General features: G+C 55.2%; 1 protein-coding gene and 1 pseudogene across 1 annotated transcript; one reads left to right on the top strand and one right to left on the bottom strand.

Annotated features, from left to right (window-relative positions):
- Positions 1 to 562: 562 nt before the first annotated feature.
- On the bottom strand, positions 563 to 7,204 carry CPSF4L (cleavage and polyadenylation specific factor 4 like). Its single transcript, XM_028112409.2, is given in 6 exon segments — positions 563 to 609; positions 612 to 659; positions 1,581 to 1,673; positions 4,395 to 4,547; positions 6,488 to 6,538; positions 7,102 to 7,204. Coding segments are annotated over 6 exon segments (495 nt in total).
- Positions 7,205 to 20,805: 13,601 nt separating this feature from the next.
- On the top strand, positions 20,806 to 20,925 carry LOC114216346 (U2 spliceosomal RNA; annotated as a pseudogene).
- Positions 20,926 to 21,508: the final 583 nt, after the last annotated feature.

Below are 21,508 nucleotides of genomic sequence, written 5' to 3'. Positions count from 1 at the left end.
CATGCGCAGTAAAGGGAGCCAGACACACCTGCCCCCTTTCTGCCTGCACTCACTTTCGTGTAGCTCGAGTTAAATAAAAAGATTCATCTTGGGACTGAAGGAAGTAGAGAGAGATGATTACAGCCTGGCTCCACTGCCTCCCTCCACCGCCCCCCCCCCCATCACCTGCTCATTAGCATGCTCCGTGTCGGCCTACTGCAGATTTCCCATTTCTGAACCCTGTGGGGAAGGAGCCCATACCCCAGCCAGGGGGATGAGGGAGAACTGCAGAGGGTTGGGGTGGGTGTTAAGGGTTTCTACTGATTTCTAGAACAGTTTGTGAAGAGCCATATGTCTGTGCCCAACACGAATACACATTATCAGCCTGGGGTATTCAGTGCAGCACCAAGTCGAGGAAGGGGGTGTGGGTGTGCCGGGTAAGCTAGCAAGGAAAACACTGGGCAGATGCTCACCAGACACTTCATTTCCCACCTTGGGCCAGTGAAAGTATGGAAGGATCTAGATCTAGAAGCCACAGAACGGACCCCATAATAGGTGGGATTTGCTGATCCAGGGGTCATACTTACTGTGCAAACTGGTAGTGGGGGCCCTCAGGGCAGAAACCCACTAGTAGTTAACACACATTGCCTTACGGACATGGCAGTGCTTACACGGGGGACCTGCTGGGCAAAGAACAGCCAGAAACACACATGACAAAGCTCGGCGGAAGGGTACGGCAGTCACAGGCTCTCCACCTCACAGGGTGCATAAATCTCCCTGTCCCTTCCAGACCGCCCAAAGCACCTGCTTCCTAGCCGCGTGACTGAGAGGGGAAAGGAGACCTCAGAATATGTTGGGGTGGATCCCAAACAATGGGGTTGGAAGCGTCCCTAACAGACTGCATCTGGCGAATTGATGTGGTTGAGGACAGTCATGTGCCATCTTTATTTAGCTCCAGAAGGTACAGCTGGGGAAAGGCTAACCCCACAGCCTACTTATCTTCCCCTAAAATCCCCCAAACCAACACTGCCAAGACCTCAGAGCAATTTGCCTGAAAACAAAGGAAAACAAAGAACGTAGTCCTCAGAGCACAGGGACTGTGATGGGGGGAACCTGCTTCTTAATGGGGTAGACGGAGCAAGCTTCAGTAAGAGCACACCCCCGGGGGGGGGGGCGGTTAAAAGAAATAGAGAAGAGAATGTAGATGAACTCTTTCCTGTGGGCCAGCCCCTATGCCAAGGACTTCCCATGGGGTCCTAGATCTGACAGGCTCCGTAACCCTACGAGGGAGGGGTTTCCCCTTTTCATAAGTGAGGAAATGAGTTCAGCAGCTAGTTCAAGGTCACACAGCTGATGCATTTTGAGGTCACCAGGATTGGAACCCAGGTAAGCCTGCTGCAAGAAGCCAGCTCTGTGCCAGGTCCTTCCATTGTTGGCTGAATGTTAACAATGTCACAGAACGGGCCTGGGGAGAAAGATGGAAGGAGCTTCTGTTGGGAAGGCCCCACGGGACTTCATCAGGAATATGCCTCCTTCCCCTGCCAGGGACTCCCCCATACACATCCTGATCACCTAGTGCTCCCTTTCCGTTGGGGCCTCACCATCCTTGCAGAAACCTTGGTCATACCAAGGATAGTCTCGGGTCTTGAAAGCTGGCTTCATGTGGAGAAAGGCACATTCCTTGTTGCAATCACCTGAAAAATCCAGCATTCTTTAAATGTAGGCTCATCTTTATTGTTACTTCCGCCCTCCCCAAACTGGACTGACCTTGCCCCTTGCATAGAAGCCACTTGCCTGCCGTCTGTCATCAGCCGCTTTTCCAAGACAGCAAGGTTTTTCTAATCCTTCCTGCAATCTAAGGGGGTTGGATCCCAATCCTACATGCCAAGCAGGGCTTGGGTGGGAATAAGCACATCTGCAAGAGTTGAGGCAGGGTCAGAGATCCAGAAGGAGGGTCTGGAACTGAAGGCATTTGGAGGCCACCAGAGAGGAAGGAATGAGAGGAGAGGCAGGGAGGGGAGACCCAGAGCGAGCAGCTAAGGATCCAAGAAGACACACCGCAGATGTGTTCTGATGAAAGCCCTCTCATCTTCGTTACTGCGACACCTACAATGCTTCCAGAACCACGGCACAGTCCTTTTTGGTGGAAATGCCAAGAAGAGCAGAGTAGTGCTCCCAAGTTGGCACCAGGATGATGCCAGACTCGACATGAGGGATACCTGTAGCTTCACAATGCCTGTGCTGTAATCGCTCTGTGGGTTGGCCCAGGACTCAGGTCCCCGAGAAGGAGCCAGCCTTGTTGGACAGACCACATGAGAGTTGGGGTAAGAACCCCCTTAGTTTTCTCTTAGGGCCCCAGGAACTTTGAAAGAGCCATGGGGAAGATTAGGCTCATTTTTCACCTCTTGAGTAGAGAAGTGGTGAATGCTTCCAATCTCATCCTCCTTAAAAATCTACAACTTGGTGCTTCTCAGAACCGAAAGGAACTTCACGGCGTTCACCCCATTGGCTTTCAAACTGCTCCAGAGATCTAGTTTCTACACTGTGCTTCCGCAAAGCAGGTTTCACCTGGAGAAGAATGCATGGATGCCGAAGAGCTTTCAACCACTATTCTCTCCAAACTTCCCATCTCATGAACGAGGACACCAGGGCTCAGAGAGGGGAAATGCCATGGCCACGATCACCAGGCTTCCTCGCATTGACGAGGGGTTTACGTGCTCGGTGTCTCTGTGGAGCCCTTGGCCGAGCGCTGACTCTGAGCTCCAGCCTCCTGAGGAATGGAGTGACATACCCCAGGGCTGGTGAGCATTTGACAGGTCAGGCGGTGGGAAGTCACCTGTGCCAAGCTCCCTTTCTGCCTCGGCCTGGATGCACGTCTCCGCGTTCCTCTGATGGCCAGCAGGTGGCACCCGCACCCCACCCTCCACTCAGCCTTTCCAAGCCAGCCGCAGGGCCCAAAGCCCCTGGCCCCCTTCAGCTGCCCTTTCGCGCTCCAACACCTCCCAAACATAACGTTCTAAATAAAACAACTTACTTGCAAGAAGAACGATAATTACTTTGATAGGATATTAGAGATATTCATTTACTCCAAGAGCAGAAACAGAGGTTACAAACTACCATCAATGATTTACATGGATACCCCTCACAGTGAGAGGTATTTGAGGGCAGAAGGGAACCTGGTCCTATCCCTGCAACATTCCCCAGCACAGTATCCGAGTCCCAAAAGATAACCAAACCAAGTTTTACTGAAGGAATGAATAAGAGGCATTTTTAAATGAAAGAGGTTTAGGTGGTGACCAAGGGGAGCCGGGATCCAGATAAACTTTGTCTTTCCTTTCAAAAAAACACAAGCGGGCAGCTGAACCTCAACTCTGAGCAGGCAGGACAGAAACTTTGACCTGGGAGGAGCTCTTTGAGGATGCTTTGCTTTCTCCCCACATACCCAGGACTGCCCCCCACCGCCCCCCACCATTGGCACCAATGAGGGACAGCTACCCCTGGAGCTGTCTCAGTCAGAGAGGTCCCTGGAGACTGGGCCAGCTCTCTCCCCCCAGGTCACTCTTTTGGAACACAGTTTGAAAAGCACTAGACCAGATAATCCCTAGGGCTCCTTCCAGCTCCTGAAAGAACTGAGCTATAGAATTTTGTTGGGAAGATATTTTATGAGATCTGAAACACACTCGCAGATCATTCTTAAAGGAGGTGACTAGTGGCTGTGTCTTCCCCCTCTGCAGCTCTGTGGATGACAAAAGGAGGTCCTGAGGCCAGAGGGCAGGAGAACACTGGTCCAGACCTGACCACACAAGATAACTTGAGAGGCCAGGGCCTCTGAACCTCATGACTGTATGTTTACAGTTCCCTTGCACTGCCCATCAGAGATGCTAGCTTTCCACTTATGGAAGCAATGTAGTTTCCTTCTAAAATAAGACTTAATAATAGCAAGAAAATGGAGAGAGCAGACAATGATACAGGTCAGTAGCACGGGTGCTCTGTGTGTTGGGCAAGCATCGTGAAAGTGACTTCCAAATGCCCGTTTGGAGCCCCCTGGCCCTGACCCACCCTGGGACTGAGAGATGGCCCGTTCCAGGCTTGTTTCTGGACAGTCAGTCCAGGTCTGTGATGAGGGAAACAATTCAGCCTTTGCTTCCAGCCACACCCTTCCCTTCCCTTCCCTGGGGGGCGGGGCCGGCGGGGGGGGGAACTTGCGGGGCAGTGAAACAGGGACGGACCCCAGAGTACAGCTCCCCTGCATCTAGGGGACTGGACAAGCGGACATCCGAGGCTCAGAGAGGCCTGGTCTGTCCCCCAAGGCATGCACAGCCTCTGAGTGCACCCCCCTCTCAAGACTTCGGCCCATCTCACAGTCCCCACTGCCAACCTCCGGTGCAAGGCCTGGAGCCAGGAAGGGGCATTACCGAACTTGGAGTAGAAGTAGCACTCAGGCATCCTGGTGACGGCGTACTGGTGCAAGAAACTGCACTGGTCGCCCTTCTTACACAGGCCCCAGAGCCAGTGCTTACATGCCATCAGCTTCTCCCCCTGGTTGTGCCGGATCAGGCAGAGCTTCCCTGGGAACACCAGAGCACCCAGCTGCCCACAGCCTGGACCCAGCTCAGCTCTGAAGGAACGCCCTAGGAGAGGCTGTGGATCAGACCCCCGGTGCCCTCCCTTGATCCCATCACCTGACCCCTGGTGGAGCTGGAAGCGGGGCCAGAGGCAACACGAAGGATGCTTGGTAGTCCTGACAGGTGGCTGTTGGCATGACCACGTCTCTGCCCAAACTCTCCTCTCTGCCTGGCTTGCCGTCGCCCTTCTCCACCCCCGGGGAGCCCCAGGGGGGTCAGGGCAGCTCCCAGGTGCCTCACGGCCCCCTTTCCTCCAGGCTCATGGTGGGGCCCCTACCGGAGAGCAGAGCCACAGTTCCAGCCCGGGGCTCCCACCCAGCACGGTCCGGGGCACCCAGTGCTCCCGAAAGGCCTGTTAAAATCAGGTCTTAAAAAACTCCCACAGGGGCGCCTGGGTGGCTCAGTCAGTTGGGCGTCTGCTTTCAGCTCAGGTCACGATCCCAGGGTCCTGGGATGGAGCCCCACATCGGGCTCCCTGCTCGGCGGGGAGCCTGCCTCTCCCTCTGATTCTCCCCCTGCTCATGCTCTCTCTCTCTCTCTCTCTCTCTCTCTCTCTCTCTGTGTCAAATAAATAAAATCTTAAAAAACAAAACAAAAACTCCCACAAAGGTTACGTTTCCTGAGTCTGGAGACCTAAGGGGCTGACCTAAGAGCCGGCTCTGTAACAACTTAGAAGGAAGTGGAAATGTTCTGTGTAACTCTGTTATCTTCTTACTGGGGTATTGGCATCTGCAGGAAGGATGCCCCAGTTCCTAAGTTCCTGAGCAGGACCAGCCTCAGGTTTGGCTGACTCTCAGATAGAAGAGGAGGGAAAGTGTGAAGGGCTTCTTTGTACATAGCCCTCCCATCACCTGGGCCTGTGACTTGCTCGGGTGTGACCTCCCACCAGAGCAGTGGTATTTCTTTGCAAGAGGGTGTCACTGTGAATCACTGCTTTGGAGGAAGGACCCAAGGCGGCGTCTCAGTCCTGGCTGCATAGAGCCTCGAGTGAGCAATGAGCTGGTTTCCCTCTCACCCCGTCATCGAGAGCCAACACGACAAATGAGGTGCGAGGTACATGGCAATAACACCCCAGCCCCTCCCTGCCTGGGCCCCTCCTGGCCTCCTGGCTTCCCAAGAACAGGATCACTTAGATCTGAAAAACTGGTCCTAAATTCATTCACACTAGCAGGGTTATTTAACCTGGATCTATAGGGGGACTGGGAACCCCCCAGGTTGAAGGCAAGACTTTTTGGGCAACTGTGTATTTCTACAGGAAGGGGCCGTGAGTAGTTCATGAGCCAGAGGTTGGGAAAAACCCTGGTTGGAGTCAGGCCTCCTGTACTGGGGGGAGAGGGGCTTAGAAGGAGGTATCACTTGATCCAAGTTGGGTGGGGGAGAAACAGGGGACACTTACTGGTAGCATTTCAGAGATGGAAATGGCCACAGCTTAGGACATAAAGACTACATAGAACAGCTGACTAGGTCCCATATTGATCCAGAGGATGAGAAGGGGAGGGGGGCGGGGAGAAGGGCACTGCTTTCCTGGCTGGGAGGAAACTCAAGAAGCCCGGGGCCTCCTGGGAACACACAGGCTGAAACCCCCAAAACACTCACACCCCCAGCGAGGTGGAAAGAAGGGAATGTCCCCTTCCAGGTAGCCCTGGGTACCCTAATCAATGCTGCTGGGCCAGGGAAATCCTTAGTGGGGAGGGGAAGGCTTCCTGAGGGATGTGCCCACCCACCTGCCCCTTGCCTCCTTACAAGACAAATTCGACTCCATTCCAACCTCCCCTCCCCAAGTGCAGATTCGACACCCTAGTCCAGGCCAAGCAGAACCCACCGTAGTCTAGACTGCCCCTGCACACACACACCCCCACCGCCAGGTTCTCCTGCTGACCCACCTTTGTCACAGAGCCCTTTAGCGAAGAAGTTGCACACAGCCGAGCCCAACTCTAGAAGGGGAAGAAGGTAGCTTCTTCAGAGGCTGCAGCTGCTGAAGGGGCTTTTCCTACTCAAGAAGTGCCCCCCACCCCGAACTTCCCTGAGGCTTGGGCCTGGGGGCCCCCAAGTTCCTGGCTTTTTGGATGCTGGCCTCCAGAACCAGCCCCGAGACCTCAACACCTAAGCCCCCCAACTCTGAAACAGAGAGGATGGAGGGGCACAAGGGAGTTCAGGGGGCCAATGTGGTATTTCCTGGCTTCTCACAATTCACCTTCTGTGTCTCTCTGATTGCCCAGTCTGGGAAACGGGCTGCCTGGAAGTCAGCCCCATTTTCCTGGAGTCCTGGAGAGGATGTAATGAGGGGAAGCCTGAGCCCCTAAGAAGGGAGGGACTAAGCTGGGAATCACAGGTGGCTGGCCCCAACACCCCCCCCCCACCTCAGTCTCCCTGGTGAGCGGCAGTGAAGGGGCTGCCCCCTCAGGAGCTGAGCAGAGAAGCCTCCAGAGAAGGCTGGGGAGAGGGGGCCTGGCACAAGTTCCTCCAGAGGGATGGCTGACACCCTGTCCTCACTCACTGTCCATGCCCTGGAAAGGCAGGAGGCCAGTGCCCTTCTGCATCTTTACGTCCTTCTCGAAGGTGAAGGTGAGCTGCTCCAGCCCAGCAATGACCTCTTGCATCTTCCTTCTCCTGCCCGGGCTGCTAAAACCTGCTCAAGCACCTGCAGGTGGACCTTATATAGCTCATCCCTTAAGGGGCCAGGCTCTGATGCCGCGCCCCTCATCCCTGGGTGCCAGTGGCCAGGTGACGTCGGGGCTACTCTCTAGGCACAGATGTCTCACCACACCCACCGGAAGCAGGTGCAGATGCCCCAGGGCCCCACACCCCCGCACGGAGTACGGGACATCCCGCTCACAAGGCATGCTGCTGGGGAAGAATTAGCAAAGCCCCCATGCTGCTCATCTCTCTGCGTGTCCTCAGACATACACACAACAGATGCGCAGACATTCCCAAACCTGTGCTCATTCTTTCAACATTTAGACAAAGCCACAGGTCAGAAGAGTTGCCTAAACCAGCTCCCATTCCCAGGAGCTTGGGTGCCAAAGGGTAAGGGGGGGCGGGGCAGGGGTGCTTCCCTCCAATCAGGTCCCAGCCAACCCCTCCCTCTGGGACTCCTGACACCCCTTTTCTGGCCTGAGTGACAAGCCCTGAGTGAGCTCTTCATGGGAGAGGGGGAAAGGGACGAAATCCAGAGGAATCAGGAACAGTCTGCTGAATAGCGCTTTGTTTCCGCGCACACAAGCACACATCCCCGAGCTGGGAGCTCGGCTGGGGTTGGAAGCAACCAGAGGCCGAGGCCTCCCCGCCAGGATTCCACAGGCCACCCGAGCGCCTCCCACCCCTGAGAAAGTGCTTTGTAAACGAAATCTCTATGCAAATGTTGTTTTATTATTATTACGCCACCCCTGCCCCCAGGGCCTGGGACATCTGAAAGTGCTTTCAAATAGCAGTTAGGGCTCTAACTAGGGCAGGCTGCCCCCTCCCCCCCGCACTGGACTTCCCTCCCACTGGAGTTGATGTTTTCCGAGTCTCGCACTGGAACCCACGGGACCCGACGCCCTCCTTCCCAGACGGAGCAGGGAGAGGTGGGCAGCGCCCTGCAGGCCTGAGCTGGCCTGCAAGAAGGAGCCTGCTGGCTTTTGTTTTCCCAGGGCTCCTGCTCGCGCTGTTCTTTTGAACTCTGGATCCGAAAAGAAAATAGCTGGAGAGAGAGAGACACCTGGAGCCGAGGCGGGGTGGGGAGGGAATCCAAGAGTTTCCAGAAGCCTGGGCTTCCCTCCAGCTTCAATCCCAGGGAGGCATGGCGGGCGGGGGGTGGGGACGCTGAGCTGGGGGCAGTGGGAGGCTGGGGCACCAGGGCCCCTGGGGTAGACACCCTATTCCTGTGCATCTATTAGGAGTCCCAGAAACACATTCGTCTGTCAACATACTAACCCGGCAGGCCAGGGAGGCAAATGAGGACATCAAGCCTCGGCGAGGCCAAGGGCACACAGTTGGGAAGGTGGGGACGAGGGAATTCAAATCTGGGTCTCTTGACGATTTCCTTCCATAAACATCCAGAGAGCATCTGTGTACTAAGGACTGGGGCCCCCAAAACGAAGGACTGCCTTCCTGCCCTCAGGGACAGCCCAGTCAAGGGGGGAGTATGCGATGGTCCAAGGGGATGAGAGGGCCTAACAGGGTGAGAAATGGTAAAGGCGGGGGCGGGGGGCGATAAGCAGGGGCAGCGAGGGGCGGCAGGGGAGTGTTCCAGAAGGGAGGCCAGCCATAGGAATGCACAGGGCATGAGGTGACGTGGCCGGGGGTGGGTGGTGGTCAAGGTCAAGGTCAAGGTGGCCAAAGGTCGAGGTTAGACCTTCTAGCAGAGGGGCGTGGGTGACAAGGTTGGAGAGGCAGGGACTTGAAACCCCAGTATCTCTTAGGGCTTGGTTTTCTCTCCTGCAGCCAGCGGAGTGCCCCCTGAAGGGCTAGGAGAGCCACACACAGCACCCCGGAGAACAGATGGAGGAGGAAAGACAAGGCAGGCAGCTATGTAAGGGATGATAAAAATAATAATTAGACCCCCAGAGTTATCTCCAGGGATGCTTCCCTGCACTCCGGTGGCCGGAAAGGGTTCATCGGCAAGAGCCGAGCGGTAGAGGAGACCCCAGTGCGGACTCCTCCGTCCATCCACCACCAGTGTCCCCTCCCCTTCGGGTCAAGGTCCCGCCCACCACCTGGACTCCCTGCGGCACCTCCGTGCGCCTGGCCGGACAGAGGTGTGCCGGGGCTGTTGGGGAGACGAGTTCCCCACTCCCGGTGCACAATCGCTGATTCGGTGTAAGAGTGGCAACACCTGGCATTCATGGCTTTTGCTTCCCCCAAATGCCTTCTGGGGCGGGTTGAACTGTCTCCCCCCAAAAGGTAGACCAAGTCCTAACCCCTGGTACCTGTGAATGTGACCTAATTTGGAAATTGGATCTTTGCAGAGGTAATTAAGTGAAGGATCTCAAGGAGATCAGCCTGCAATTAGGGTGCTCCCAAGAGAAGAGAGGGGGTTTGGGACACTCAGGGACGGCAGAGAGGTGGAGAAGGAGCTGTATGAAGACAGAGGAGGAGGAGGGATTTTGGCAGCTGCCATGGGGCACTGAGGCTGGCCAGCCACTCCCAGAGCCCAGACAGAGGCGGGGGACAGTTCTCCCTCAGAGGCTCCCGAAGGAGCCTGCCCTGCCCACACCGCTGTCTCGGACCTGTGGCAGTGGGAGGGAGTACGCGTCTGTTGTCTCAAGCCACCACCTCTGCGGTAATTTGCTATGGTGGCCCCAGCAAACTCATACATCTCCAGCTTGGACATTCAGCTGCAGAGGGCCTCACTCCTTTTACAGAAGAGCGAATAAACACACAGGGAAGTGGGTGACCGCCAAGGTCCCACAGCTAACTCGTGTCAACTGCGGGTGGTCTGGGTCTCCCGCCTCGTAAGTCCTTTCCTCCTCTTCTCGTCAGTCAGACCAGGGGGCTGCCCCCCATCTGTGCAACCACCTCAAGGCTCCCCAGGTGGACCAGCACCCCCATTGTGCAAAGATAAAAATCAAGCCCCAGACCAGAGAATCCCTGGTGATACCCTGGAGAAGGGGCCGGAGGGGGGAGCCGGGTGCCCCAGCTCTGGGGGGGGTCCCCTCTCGAACCTCCTACTCCTCTGTGCCCTGGAGCGTATCCCCAGCACCCGTGTTTTCATCGTTTCATTAATTCATGGCTGCGGAGTGGACGTGCATCGCTCTGCAAACAGTGGTGTTAATTTTTAATCACCATCATTATGAGACGCTCATTTAACTCTGGCCGCAGATTTCCTGAATCATCATCACCCTGCCCCTTTTCCTCTATAAAAGCAGTGCTCTGAAAAGCGGGAGTGTGGGGAGTTCTAGAACTCTCTGGCTGCTGGGAACCGGGGGAGGTCCTCGTGCCTGGCCCCCTGGCCTTTGGCCAATGGCAGCCCATGCTTTTCTGGGCTGAGTGTGGCCAGGTCCTCCTCCCTGGTGTCTGTACATCTGCCCCACACCCAACTCGGGCACCCTGAGTCCGTGCACAGGGTATACACTGTGGCATTGGGCAGGCCAGGGTTCAAATCCGGGCTTTGCTGGCCCCCAGCCTGTGATCCTGGGCCAGTCATTTAATCACCCCTCTGAGCCCCAGATTCCGCACCAGTGAGACGGGACCCCCAGCGTGACCTCACCGGGGGCGCCGGCCACGAGAAACGCACGTGGGTGCCTGGTACCAGGGGGCAGCTGTGTCAGAGTCATCCTCCCAGAAGGTCGGTGCCATACGGAACGAGGACCAGTGTCCTGCCCCCAGGTCCAAGGTCACCCTCCTCAAGCTTATCGTTCCTAAGGGCCCCTGATAAAAGCCCTGGGGGAGACAGGGGGCTCCATGCTGCTCAGGTACTGCTGGAGGGGAAGCTCTAAGTCCAGCAGGGACGGGCTGGGTGGCGGGACAGCCATGGTGTCGGGATGGGGTGGAGGTCAGAGGAACCCCCAGTGGCCCTCAGCTGCGGCTGCTCAGCCCCAAGGACAATGAGCCAGTGTGCCCTGCCCTCTCCACTGCTCTTTGTGCCCCAGAGATGCCACTTGGCGGAGACAGCTGTTGGCCTCACAATAGCCACTTGGAGTGCAGGGCAGGAAGGTCCAGCAGCCGGGATGGTCCCGCTGTGACCTTGCCCGAGAGCTTGGTCTCTGCGAGTCTGGTGGTTCTGGGAACGCTACACTGGGGAAGGCATCTCTCTCCCCCAGGGGCCTGGGCACAGTAATGGGACTAACGACCCACCCACACTTCTCATCGGGGCCTCCTCCTATCCTCACTTGCAAATGTTCAAGTTGCTTCTACCCATTTTACAGATTAAGAAACCAAGGCTGAGAGGGGCAAAGGACTGCCTAAGCCGGCAGAGCTGGTAGACACTGGAATGGGGACCAAGACTCCGGACCTTCACTAGCAGTTCCTAGGACTTAACTGGTTGAGGTCCACTGTGTACACCATCTTTTCTCTAATTCCCACAAAATCTCAGAAAGAGAGCCATTATTATTATTATCTTCTACAGTTAAGAAAACTGAGGCTCACAGGCTTACTTACATGAGCTTCCCAGAGATCCCAGGCTCAATCTGCAGAGCCCACAGCCAGCCCACCCGGCCACAGTGCAGAAAAGCACCCAGCCCCGGGGCTGGAAAGATGAGAGCGTGCTCGGGCCACGGAGGGGGCACGGTGGCTGCACTTTTGGCCTGAGAGTCAAGGAGACAGGACATTTGGGGCCCAGGGGAGTCCTGAAAGCTTTCTTCCTCCACTGTTGCTGCCGTCATGTGTCCTGGTCGTCAGGCCTCCCTGTCCTCTGCTTCTGCACCCAGAGCCCCTCCTAGGCTGAGCAGAGGCCCAGACCACCAGCAACTATGAATTAGCAGAAGAGGCATGAAGGGGGACGGCTCAGGCTACACTCTGGTTTCTTCCTACTTACTCACGGCCCCTCCAGCTTCGCTCAATGGCTTCTGCCCCCTCCTGGCCTCCAGGGAGCCGTTCATTCATTCGCTCACGTACTCACTCAAAAGTATCGCTGAACTTCCGTTCATGCCAAAGGACGCGGAATGAATAAGACACAGCTTTTCTGAGCAGAAGAGCAAGCAGAATAATGGCCCCCAAAGATGCCCACATCCTAATCTCTGAACCCTGTGGACATGTTACTTCTGTGGCAAAGGGGACTTTGAGGAGGTGGTTGAGTATCCTGAAATGGGGAGATTATCCTGGATTCTCTGGATGGGCCCAGTGTCATGACCAGGGGCCTTACAAGTGGGAGGCAGGAGAGCCAGAGGGAGGGAGGAAAAGAGAGAGAGAGAGAGACTTGAAGATGAAGATGTTACTTTCCTGGCTTTGAGGACGGAGGAAGGACCATGAGCCAAGGAGGGCCGGCGAACTCTAGAAGCTGGAAGATGGGAGGAAACAGATTCTCCCCTTGTCCCTCCGGGAGAAAGGCAGACTTGCTCACACCTTGGTTGTAGCTCAGTGAAAGCCACTTCGGCCTTCTCACCTCCAGGACTGTAAGAGAATAAACGTGTGGTGGTTTAAGCTAACTGAAGTCGTAGCAATTTTGTACACCGAAGAAGACACAAGGACAGGGAGAAGTTACCCATAAACAGGCAGTAGAACCCGGCCAGGTGGCCAACAAGGCATTTACAAAACTACCACAGAAACACCTAGCTCTCTGGCGGGTGGTGAGGAAAGGCTTCAGGGAGGACGTGCAACAAAGCTATGGGCAGGTAGAGTGTCATCAGGTGGTAAGGGACAGTGTGGAGCCTGGCCTCGGGGAGGCCAGGGAAGGAGCCAGCCTCACAGCACTGGGTCTGACCTGCATTTTATTTATTTATTCTTTCTTTTTTTTTTTAAGATTTTATTTATTTATTTGAGAGAGAGAGAATGAGAGATAGAGAGCACGAGAGGGAAGAGGGTCAGAGGGAGAAGCAGACTTCCTGCTGAGCAGGGAGCCCGATGCGGGACGCGATCCCGGGACTCCAGGATCATGACCTGAGCCGAAGGCAGTCGCTTAACCAACTGAGCCACCCAGGCGCCCTATTTATTCTTTCATTCATTTATCATGATTCTTTTTAATAGATTTTTTAAAATATTTATTTATTTATGTTAGGGAGAGAGAGAGAGAGCGCGCGCGCGTGCGTGACTGCATGAACAGGGGGAGGAGCAGAGAGAAAGGGAGAGAGAGAATCTCCAGGAGACTCCTCGCTGAGTGGGGAGCCCAACGCAGGGCTCAGTCTCACAACCCTGAGATCATGACCTGAGCTGAACTCAAAAGGCAGGCGCTTAACTGCTGAGCCACCCAGGTGCCCCTTTATTTATCTATCTATGTATCTATCTATCTATCTATCTATCTATGTGTGAGAGAGAGAGAGAGAGAGAAGCAGGGGGAGCAGCAGAGGGAGTGGGAGAGGGAGAAGCAGGCTTCCCCCCGAGCAGGGAGCCCAATGTGGGGCGCAATCCCAGGACCCTGGGATCATGACCTGAGCTGAAGGCAGACGCTTAACCTACTGAATCACCCAGGCGCGCCCCCCCCTTATTTATTTTTTAAGTAAGCTCTACCCCCAACCTGAGCCTTGAACTCACGATCCCGAGATCAAGAGTCTACCGACTGAGTCAGCCAGGCACCCTGGTCTGATTTTAGAAAGAGCCTCCGGCTGCAGAGCTCTGGGGCCACTCTCCGAGGAAGGGCCGGAAGAAGGCCTTGCAGCAGCCCGTATGCCAGAATCCAGCAGTCCCAGGAAAGGGGGTCCTCTTCCCAACAGCCCTAAAGCCAACTATGCTTTGTAAAGGAGAAAAACGTCCAAGGTCAGGATCAACCATACTTATTAGCAAAGTTCTCCTATCTCTTCCTGCATCCCAGGAGATGGTTTTGTGCACCTCCTGGGGTGCATGCGCCCCCTTGCCCCCCGCTTGCAGGAGGGAGAGGTAGGTTTCTCTAGGACACAGAACTGCCCACTGACCGTTGACACCATGATGGATTAATTCTCCCAGCCGCGGCCTGGGGCACTTACTTTGATGGATGTTGGGGGGGGGGGGTGTGTGTGTGTGCAAGGTCAAGGGTTTGATCTGCCTCTGGGTCAGTTGAGTCTGGAAGAAAAACTCCATTTCCATCCTGGCAGACTACCCTCCAGTCTGTTACTTCTAAATGATTCTTGGGTCACAAAGCAGACAGACAGATTACGGATGGAAAAACCCTCCAGGCCCCAACTATTGATGAGGAGGAATCAATTGTGCTCGCTTTGTGTCCAAGCCCAGGGGGTGTGGGTGGCAGGAGCGGCCAAGCAGAGGACAGCCCTGCCTCGCTCCCAGCCTGGACGAACCACCCCACCCCTGGGTGCAGGGGCTGCTGGGAGACTCAGTGGTGCTGGAGGGGAGAAGCTCACCAGTCCTGACCTTGCCTCCAGTCTGGGGCTCATCAAACCATAGCTCTGTCCTTGGTCTAACTTCTTGGTTTGGCTTTGAATTGCATCTCTGGGCCACGCCTCCATCTAGATGAGCAACTGCTGATACATGGGGAGTCGCCCACCATCTCAGTCAGCTTGCGCTGAATTTCTCACAGTTTCTGGAGGCTGGAAGTCCAAGATCAGGGCACAGGTTTCCATATGTCTGAGACCAACCCTAGCTTTCCTGAAATTGTTGCCACTTTCCATTTCCTCTCAGGAATGTCAGCGCCACCAGATGCTCAGGCCAAAGCGAGGCACATCCTCACTTTCCCAAACATGCAGCTCCCTCTCCTTACATCATAGATTCCTCTCATCCCTGGGTCTGATTCGAACTCCCCTCGCTCAGGGAGAGCTCCCTATTGCCTTCTCTAAAGTGAGACCCAGGTCATCCTCTGTCTCACCACCCACCAGTTTATCCCTGCAAAGCCCTTGGTGCCAAGTGCAGTGTTGGGCTTATTTTCTTGCTTGCTGATGCTCTATTTAGTACCCCTGAGCCCCCCTCCCCGCCGCCTCGCCCCAAGCCCGTATTCCCACTGTGGGACTTCTCCATCAGAGCCAGCATGTGCGGTGCCCGGGCCCTCGGGACTTCCAGAGGCCCATGAACATGTTTGAATTTCCTTAAAATCAGAAGAAAATCTGTGAAAATCTCTTAGGCCAAAGAAAAAAGTTTCAATATATAATATTAATGCATGCATCTTTTTCCTAACGCAGTCATAAATCTAATTCAAACCACCTCTATGGAGGAGAGGCCCAGGAAAGCCATAGTGCCGTCCTGGGACTGTATCCAGCTGTCCACTGCCTTGCATACTCTCACCGTCCCTGTGCCTCTCGTGGTGCTAGGCACACAGCAGGTGCTCGGTAATGGCCGGACGAATCCGTGCTGCCCATTTCCATCTTCAGAGAACACCACCTGTCTTGCAGGTAGCCCTGATTTGACTTTCTGGGGGCCAGCAGGAGCCCCAGTTGTGAGAAATTACACTGAAGGAGCATCTTCCAAGTCAGCTGGAAGGCGACACAGTCCACTCACCACCCTAGATCCTCGGAGAGCCGCCCTGGCCCCAGCCACCTTCTCAGTGCATTGCTCAGTCTGGCCCCATGGGGGAGAGAAATCAGAAAGCTGTGTGGTGCTTCTCAGATACTACCTTCAGAGTATCGTGCTGCTGGCTAGAGACCAGCCAGCCTGCTCCGGAAAGTGGGTAATTTAAGATCCAAGTAGATACATTTTGTTCCCCACGGGACTCCATAAACCTTTTTCCGCTTTGAATAAGAAACACGAGACCTGAAAACAGTTTTGTCTTAAATTGGCGCTTACGGAAAAAAAGAAAAGGAAAAGGTGTCTCAGCATTCCTGTAGGAGCAGGGATTTTCAGTCCCCGACGGGACATGTGGCAATGTCTGGGGACATTTTGGATTGACATAGCCAGCTGGGGGGATGCTGCTGGCATCTAGGGGGTGGAGACAAGGGATGCTGCTCCACATCCTACAGGACAGTTCCTAATAACAAAGAACGGTCAGGCCCCAAACGTCAACAGTGCTGAGGTTGACAACCCCTGCTTTACAAGAATCTTAATAATATGTCTTGGATGAATCACTTGGGTCACTTAGTTCTGGTCCTCTCCATAGACTTGATTTTATTGATCTGTACCTCGGCATCAAGCGCTCGATTGACACTGAGCAGAAAGGCAGCCTGATGGGGCTTGTGCGAGTGTATGGGTTAGGAGACTCTTGATGAGGACATTGCTTGAGACGCTGTTCCTGGCTTCTTCAATGATCTCACAAGAATCCCTCTCAGACCTTAGAAAAAGCAGAGTTGTTTCTGGCATCCCTTTAACCTTGTGGACTTGTGAGTTTTTTGTAATGGGTGGATTTCCCTTTTCACTTTGACTGACAGGAAGCTCAGAGTCCAATGTGCAGCCCACCTTTGAGAACTGTGGAGGCCCACCCCGAGAACATTTCTGCATACCACCCCCTTGTGGTATGGTGTACTGTACTGTTTGTTCCAGCCCTGTTTTTGCTTTGATCTATTTTTGTCCTATTGTATTTTACATATTTTTGTAAGCTGCCTCCAATCCTTTTGGCAACAAAGCAGAAAAACAAAACAAAATTCAGCAGCGCCCTGTGGCCTTGGTGGGTATTTTATAATGTGCCAAGTGGTCATTTCAAGGCTAGAGTCCTGCCGGGGAAGGCAGCCATCCCTGGCTCTGCGGGTCCCCTCCTGGGAGTCTCCCTTCCTGGAGGGAGATTTATTTATTTGACAGAGAGAGACACAGCAAGAGCAGGAACACAAGCAGGGGGAGTGGGAGAGGGAGAAGCAGGCTTCCCGCTGAGCAGGGAGCCCGAAGTGGGGCTCGATCCCAGGACCCTGGGATCATGACCTGAACCGAAGGCAGACGCTTAACGACTGAGCCACCCAGGCGCCCTGAGAACAGCAGTTCTGTGGGTTAGAGCAACAGGTTTTAGAGCGAGAGCCGCTGATATCCATCTGCCTGCAAATACCTCCCCCTCCCCCAAACGTTCTTTCCAATCTCCCATCTGGCTGTTGCCAAGGGGAAACAGCTAGACAAGCTCTCCCATCACTATTCCGAACTTACCTTTCCCACATCTTCGGTGGGGGCCTTCAGGGTCCTGGGATACTCTGCATGTGGTTATTACTGCAGTGTCAGTGCCGTGCAGGGGTGGGGGCGAGGTGTGGGGGGGTGAGGGTGGGGGTGGGGAGGGCCTGCCCCAGTATGCAAAGGTGGGCCCTTTGGGAGGCTGTTGTGAGGGCTGGGGTGAGCCAGGGATGGGTGGGGTGTGCCACCTACACCTGAAAAGTTCAACCCCCGCCCCCAGTCATCCCGACCACTAACACACTCTGGACTCCGTGAGCACCTGCACCCACATGGTGCACCGGCTCGGCTTGCCCCTCGTCTGCTGTGCCACAGCCCGTGCAGTCCAGTCCATCTCAGTCTCTGCTCTGCTTTGCTCACGGGACGCAGCCAGCTTTCTTCCCTGCAGCCTCTGTCTGCCCATCTGTAAAATGGGGGTGGGGGAGGGAACCAGGTCCTACAATTCAAAGATCTTAAGAACCCCTCCCTCATGTGTTCTGACACCCTCTATTCCTTTCGTCCACTTTCTTTCTTCTGGAAGCAAGGTGTAGGGGGGAATGGCTTGTGCACATGGGAGAACGGAGTCAAAGGTGAGCTTGAACACCAGCAGGAACCCAGGCCCGAGGCTGCAGGCTTGTGAGGCCTGGTCCTGCCCAGCAGAGACAGAGGCCAGCCCTGAGGGACCCCAGGAAGGACTTTTGCACTTCCTGGCGGGCCCTTTGGATGATGTGCATCAGCAGCCGCCAGCGCCTAACCTGGCAGCAAGCAGCACCCCCTTTCCCTTGGGCACACAGCCCAGGCAAGCCAGGCACACCCGACCAGCTCGGCCTCTCCCTGCGCCACTCTGCTCAGCCAGCTCACTGGCCCCACTGGTCACCCAGTGCAAATCCAGGGTCCCGGAGTGCAAATCATCAGGTTGGGACAGTGGTGGAGAGGAAGGGCTTGCTTTGGAGACTGTGCCCAGGTCTGTGCCCAGATGCCTTCGTGTTCTCATCTGTAAAATGGGGTAATACGGACAGCAGGGACCTCACAGAGTTGTCATAAGGATAAATAGGGCCAATACAAAGGGCCATGCTGGGCACAGGGAGGTCCTAACGGCTGACACCCAGCCCTCACCACAGTAATGGGACAGAACAGCGCGTGCCTGAGAAGCATGAGCAGAGCCCTGCACTGCAGGGCACGGGGGTGGAGGGGAGACACCCCAATGATGGCCGGACCAGGGTGGGCTGGTGCTCATGCGCCTTAGGCTAGGATTACAGCCCTGCCCGGAGCAGGAGACTTTGGGGGCCCACCACATTTTTGGAAATGTTTGCTGTGACCTGAATTAAAATGACGAAAATTATTGCCCAGAGGCAGTTCCTGGCCCCTGCTTTGGGTTCCCGGAGGTAGAAGGGACCCCCACAGCACATCTTTAAGGGGAGAAATGCTCTGCAGGGGACCTGGGGTTCTCAGGTGAACCTCAGAGATCAAAGGGGAGAGAGTAAGGACCCCCCCCAACCCAAACCCACCCGGGGAGGCTCTGGCTCAGTCTGTTTATGGATAGGGGTTCAACACACGATCTCATTGTAAAGTTTCCGGTAGAAAGTTGAACACAACCGAGCTATCGCCTAACTTTAAAATGGAGAAACTGAAGCCACCCAGAGAGGGAAAAATCAGTGGCCCAACGCCACACAGCAAACTGAGATTAGAGCTGGTGTGGCTAGGCTTGTTCTGCTCGGTTATACCATCCTCTGGTGGGTCTGCGGAGCCCCAACTAGAATGCGTGCTCCTAAGTCCAGCCAGGTCTCTCCATAGGCCCCTGGGTCTTCCTGACTGGCTGGCACTGTTCTAAGAGTCCAAAAGCAGGTCTGTGGTCTCAGCGTGGCTGGCTTCTTTCAGGCCCTCAAGAATCCTGGGTGAGGGGTTGTAGGTGGGCCCAGGGGGTTTCCACGGTCTGGGAGGCACCTGCCTGGGCTCCAGTGAACAGCACATTCCTCTTCCCAGTAGTGCTGGAGCTGGACTGCAGCCCCCAGGGACCCTGTCCCCCCACCCCACCCTGCTTCTAACCCCCACCCTCAGCCACATCCCTCATTAGCTGGGAATGAGCCCCTGAAGGGGCAAAGGGACCTGGGAGACACTTTAATTATGCTTCTAATTGCTTCCCAGGGAGGATGAGCACAAGCCCAAATCTCTCTGTGGCTGCTTCAGGCGAGGGGCAGGGTTTCCAGAAACTCAGCCACACCAGCCCCCAGGTGGGAAGGAAGGAGGGTGAGTGGAGGGGAATGCGGGGGGAACGCGGGTGTGGGCAAGGGAAGGTGGTGAGGCAGGAGCTGGGCCAATAGGCGGGAGGGGTCATGAGGTCCCCACCCAGGACAGACTCACTCCCCAACCTCACCACCTGAAGGAAAGAAGCTTCGAGGCGCCTGTGAGCAGAGAGGTACAGGGTTTTAAGTCCATGATGTTCGGATTCTACTACTTCGTGACTTGGGGAAGGTGGCCACGTGGCCTCTCGAGCACATTCCTTCTATACAACAGGGACAACAGTCCACCTCGCAGGCCACGAGGCTGGACAGAGAACAGGCTACCTGGAAGGTCATTTTCCAGGTCAGACAGTACAAAGCTGAGAAAGGGACGGCAGCCCCTTTCCCGGCCGTTGGCGCCTGCTGTGCCCCGGGGGTGACCGCTCCCATGTATGTGGGCACCTGGGGGCTTGGGGGGGGGGGGTCACAGCCTCCCCTGGTTTAGTAACAACTTTGCTAACCCCATTGCAGTGACTAGGTCTGCAGCCCAGCCCTGTAAGAGTGGCAGGATTCCTGTATCACAGATGAGCAGCTAAGTAGCCAAGGGCCCCCAACTGGGAAGTGGCGGGGGGGGGGGGCACCACAATCCCAGAGCCCCCAAGGCCTGCCCAGACAGATGGGCATATGAGCCCTGTCCCTCCAGAGGCTGGGGAGCAGCGCAGGAGGGGAGGGCCCCGAAGGGGACAGGGAGAGAAGCCACCTCAGGCCCCGAGTGCCACAAGAGCACAGGTAGCCCAGGGCCTCCCCCCCCCAGCACCCTCACCCCCACGCACCCACATCTCAAAACAGCTCTCCCCAGAAGCAGAGACAGACACCCGGCGTGCCACAGGGCTTTTTTTTTTTTTTTTTTTTTTAATGTTTCCTCACTGTTTTAACAATACCATGAAAAAAATACACAGTTTAGAATCTGGAACTGACCACTGGGTCTGCATGGGCTTCAAGGGTAGCTGGCTGGGGCTGCACGGCCCCTTCTCATTCCGCCCCTAGCAGAAGCCGGGCTACTGGAAACAGCACCGATGGGAGACCGGAATCAGGAACTAAGTTAGTGTCTGGGTCAGGAGCTGACAAAACACGGCCGACTAGAGCAGCTACGCCCGCCAGCCCCGGCCCGGAGCCTGTGGTACTTCTCTGTCCCCTCCCCACACTGGCCACAAGGGGACAGGAGGTGGGTTAGCTTATTCCCAGGACACGAAAATCATCATCCGTTAACCCTGGGCCACACACCCAAGCTCCCACTCAATCCCCTGGGGCAGGCTTATAAGGGCCAGAGTGAAATTCGAATTGCAAAAGAACCAATCATTATTTGCTAGCATAAGGATGTTCCAAATGTGGCACAGGACATACTTATACTAAAAAATTATCCTCTGATCACTTCTCGGCCTTTTGGCTAAGATCAAGTGTAGTAAAAAATTATCCTCTCTATGCCTGATATTCTAATTTATCTCAGCATGCTAGTTTTGTTCTGTTGCTAAATCTGGCAACTCTATACCCTCAGGGCCCTCAGGAGTGGGGGAGGGGGTCCTGCTGGCAGAAAAGGCCTGAAGGAAGAGGAAGTTGTGTGTGTGTGTGTGTGTGTGTGTGTGTGTGTATGGGAGGGGAGTAATCCAGTCAAAAAAAGCTTTTTATCCCTCCATAGGAATGATATATTATTTTTTTTTAAAAATCATCTCCCAGAAATGTTCTACACGGGCTGCCTTCAGTTGTTAGTAGCTATGGGGTGGGAGGAGGGACAGACATGCACAGACACCCACCCCATACGGTTCTAAATAAAGTTTGGAAGCACTTAGTATAAAGGTTTTCTAAAAGGATCTGATTTTCCTTCTGGCGGCAGACCTATTAACACTGTTCCAGATACCGCTCTGGAAGGATTTAAACATGACAAGAAGAACAAACAAATCAACAGGGACCGGGCGAGTGAGTGCCCAGCCTGTTCCTAGTGTCATCCTGGAAAGAGCCCCTTCTAGAAAATTCAAGAAGCCGGGGGCCTCCTTTCGTTCCCCATCCCGCTCTCGTCCCCTGGAAGGGGCTGCGTTTAGTGCACACATCCGGTCCGGCTTTGCTCCGAGGGGC

This window comes from Eumetopias jubatus, unplaced genomic scaffold, assembly GCF_037043125.1.
Source record: "Eumetopias jubatus isolate StellerSeaLion01/CBP00866 unplaced genomic scaffold, mEumJub1_p1.0 scaffold_10, whole genome shotgun sequence".
In the NCBI taxonomy this organism is placed as follows: Eukaryota; Metazoa; Chordata; class Mammalia; order Carnivora; family Otariidae; genus Eumetopias; species Eumetopias jubatus.
The sequence above is the reverse complement of the archived record's forward strand: the minus strand, read 5'-3'. Positions and strand labels throughout refer to the sequence as shown.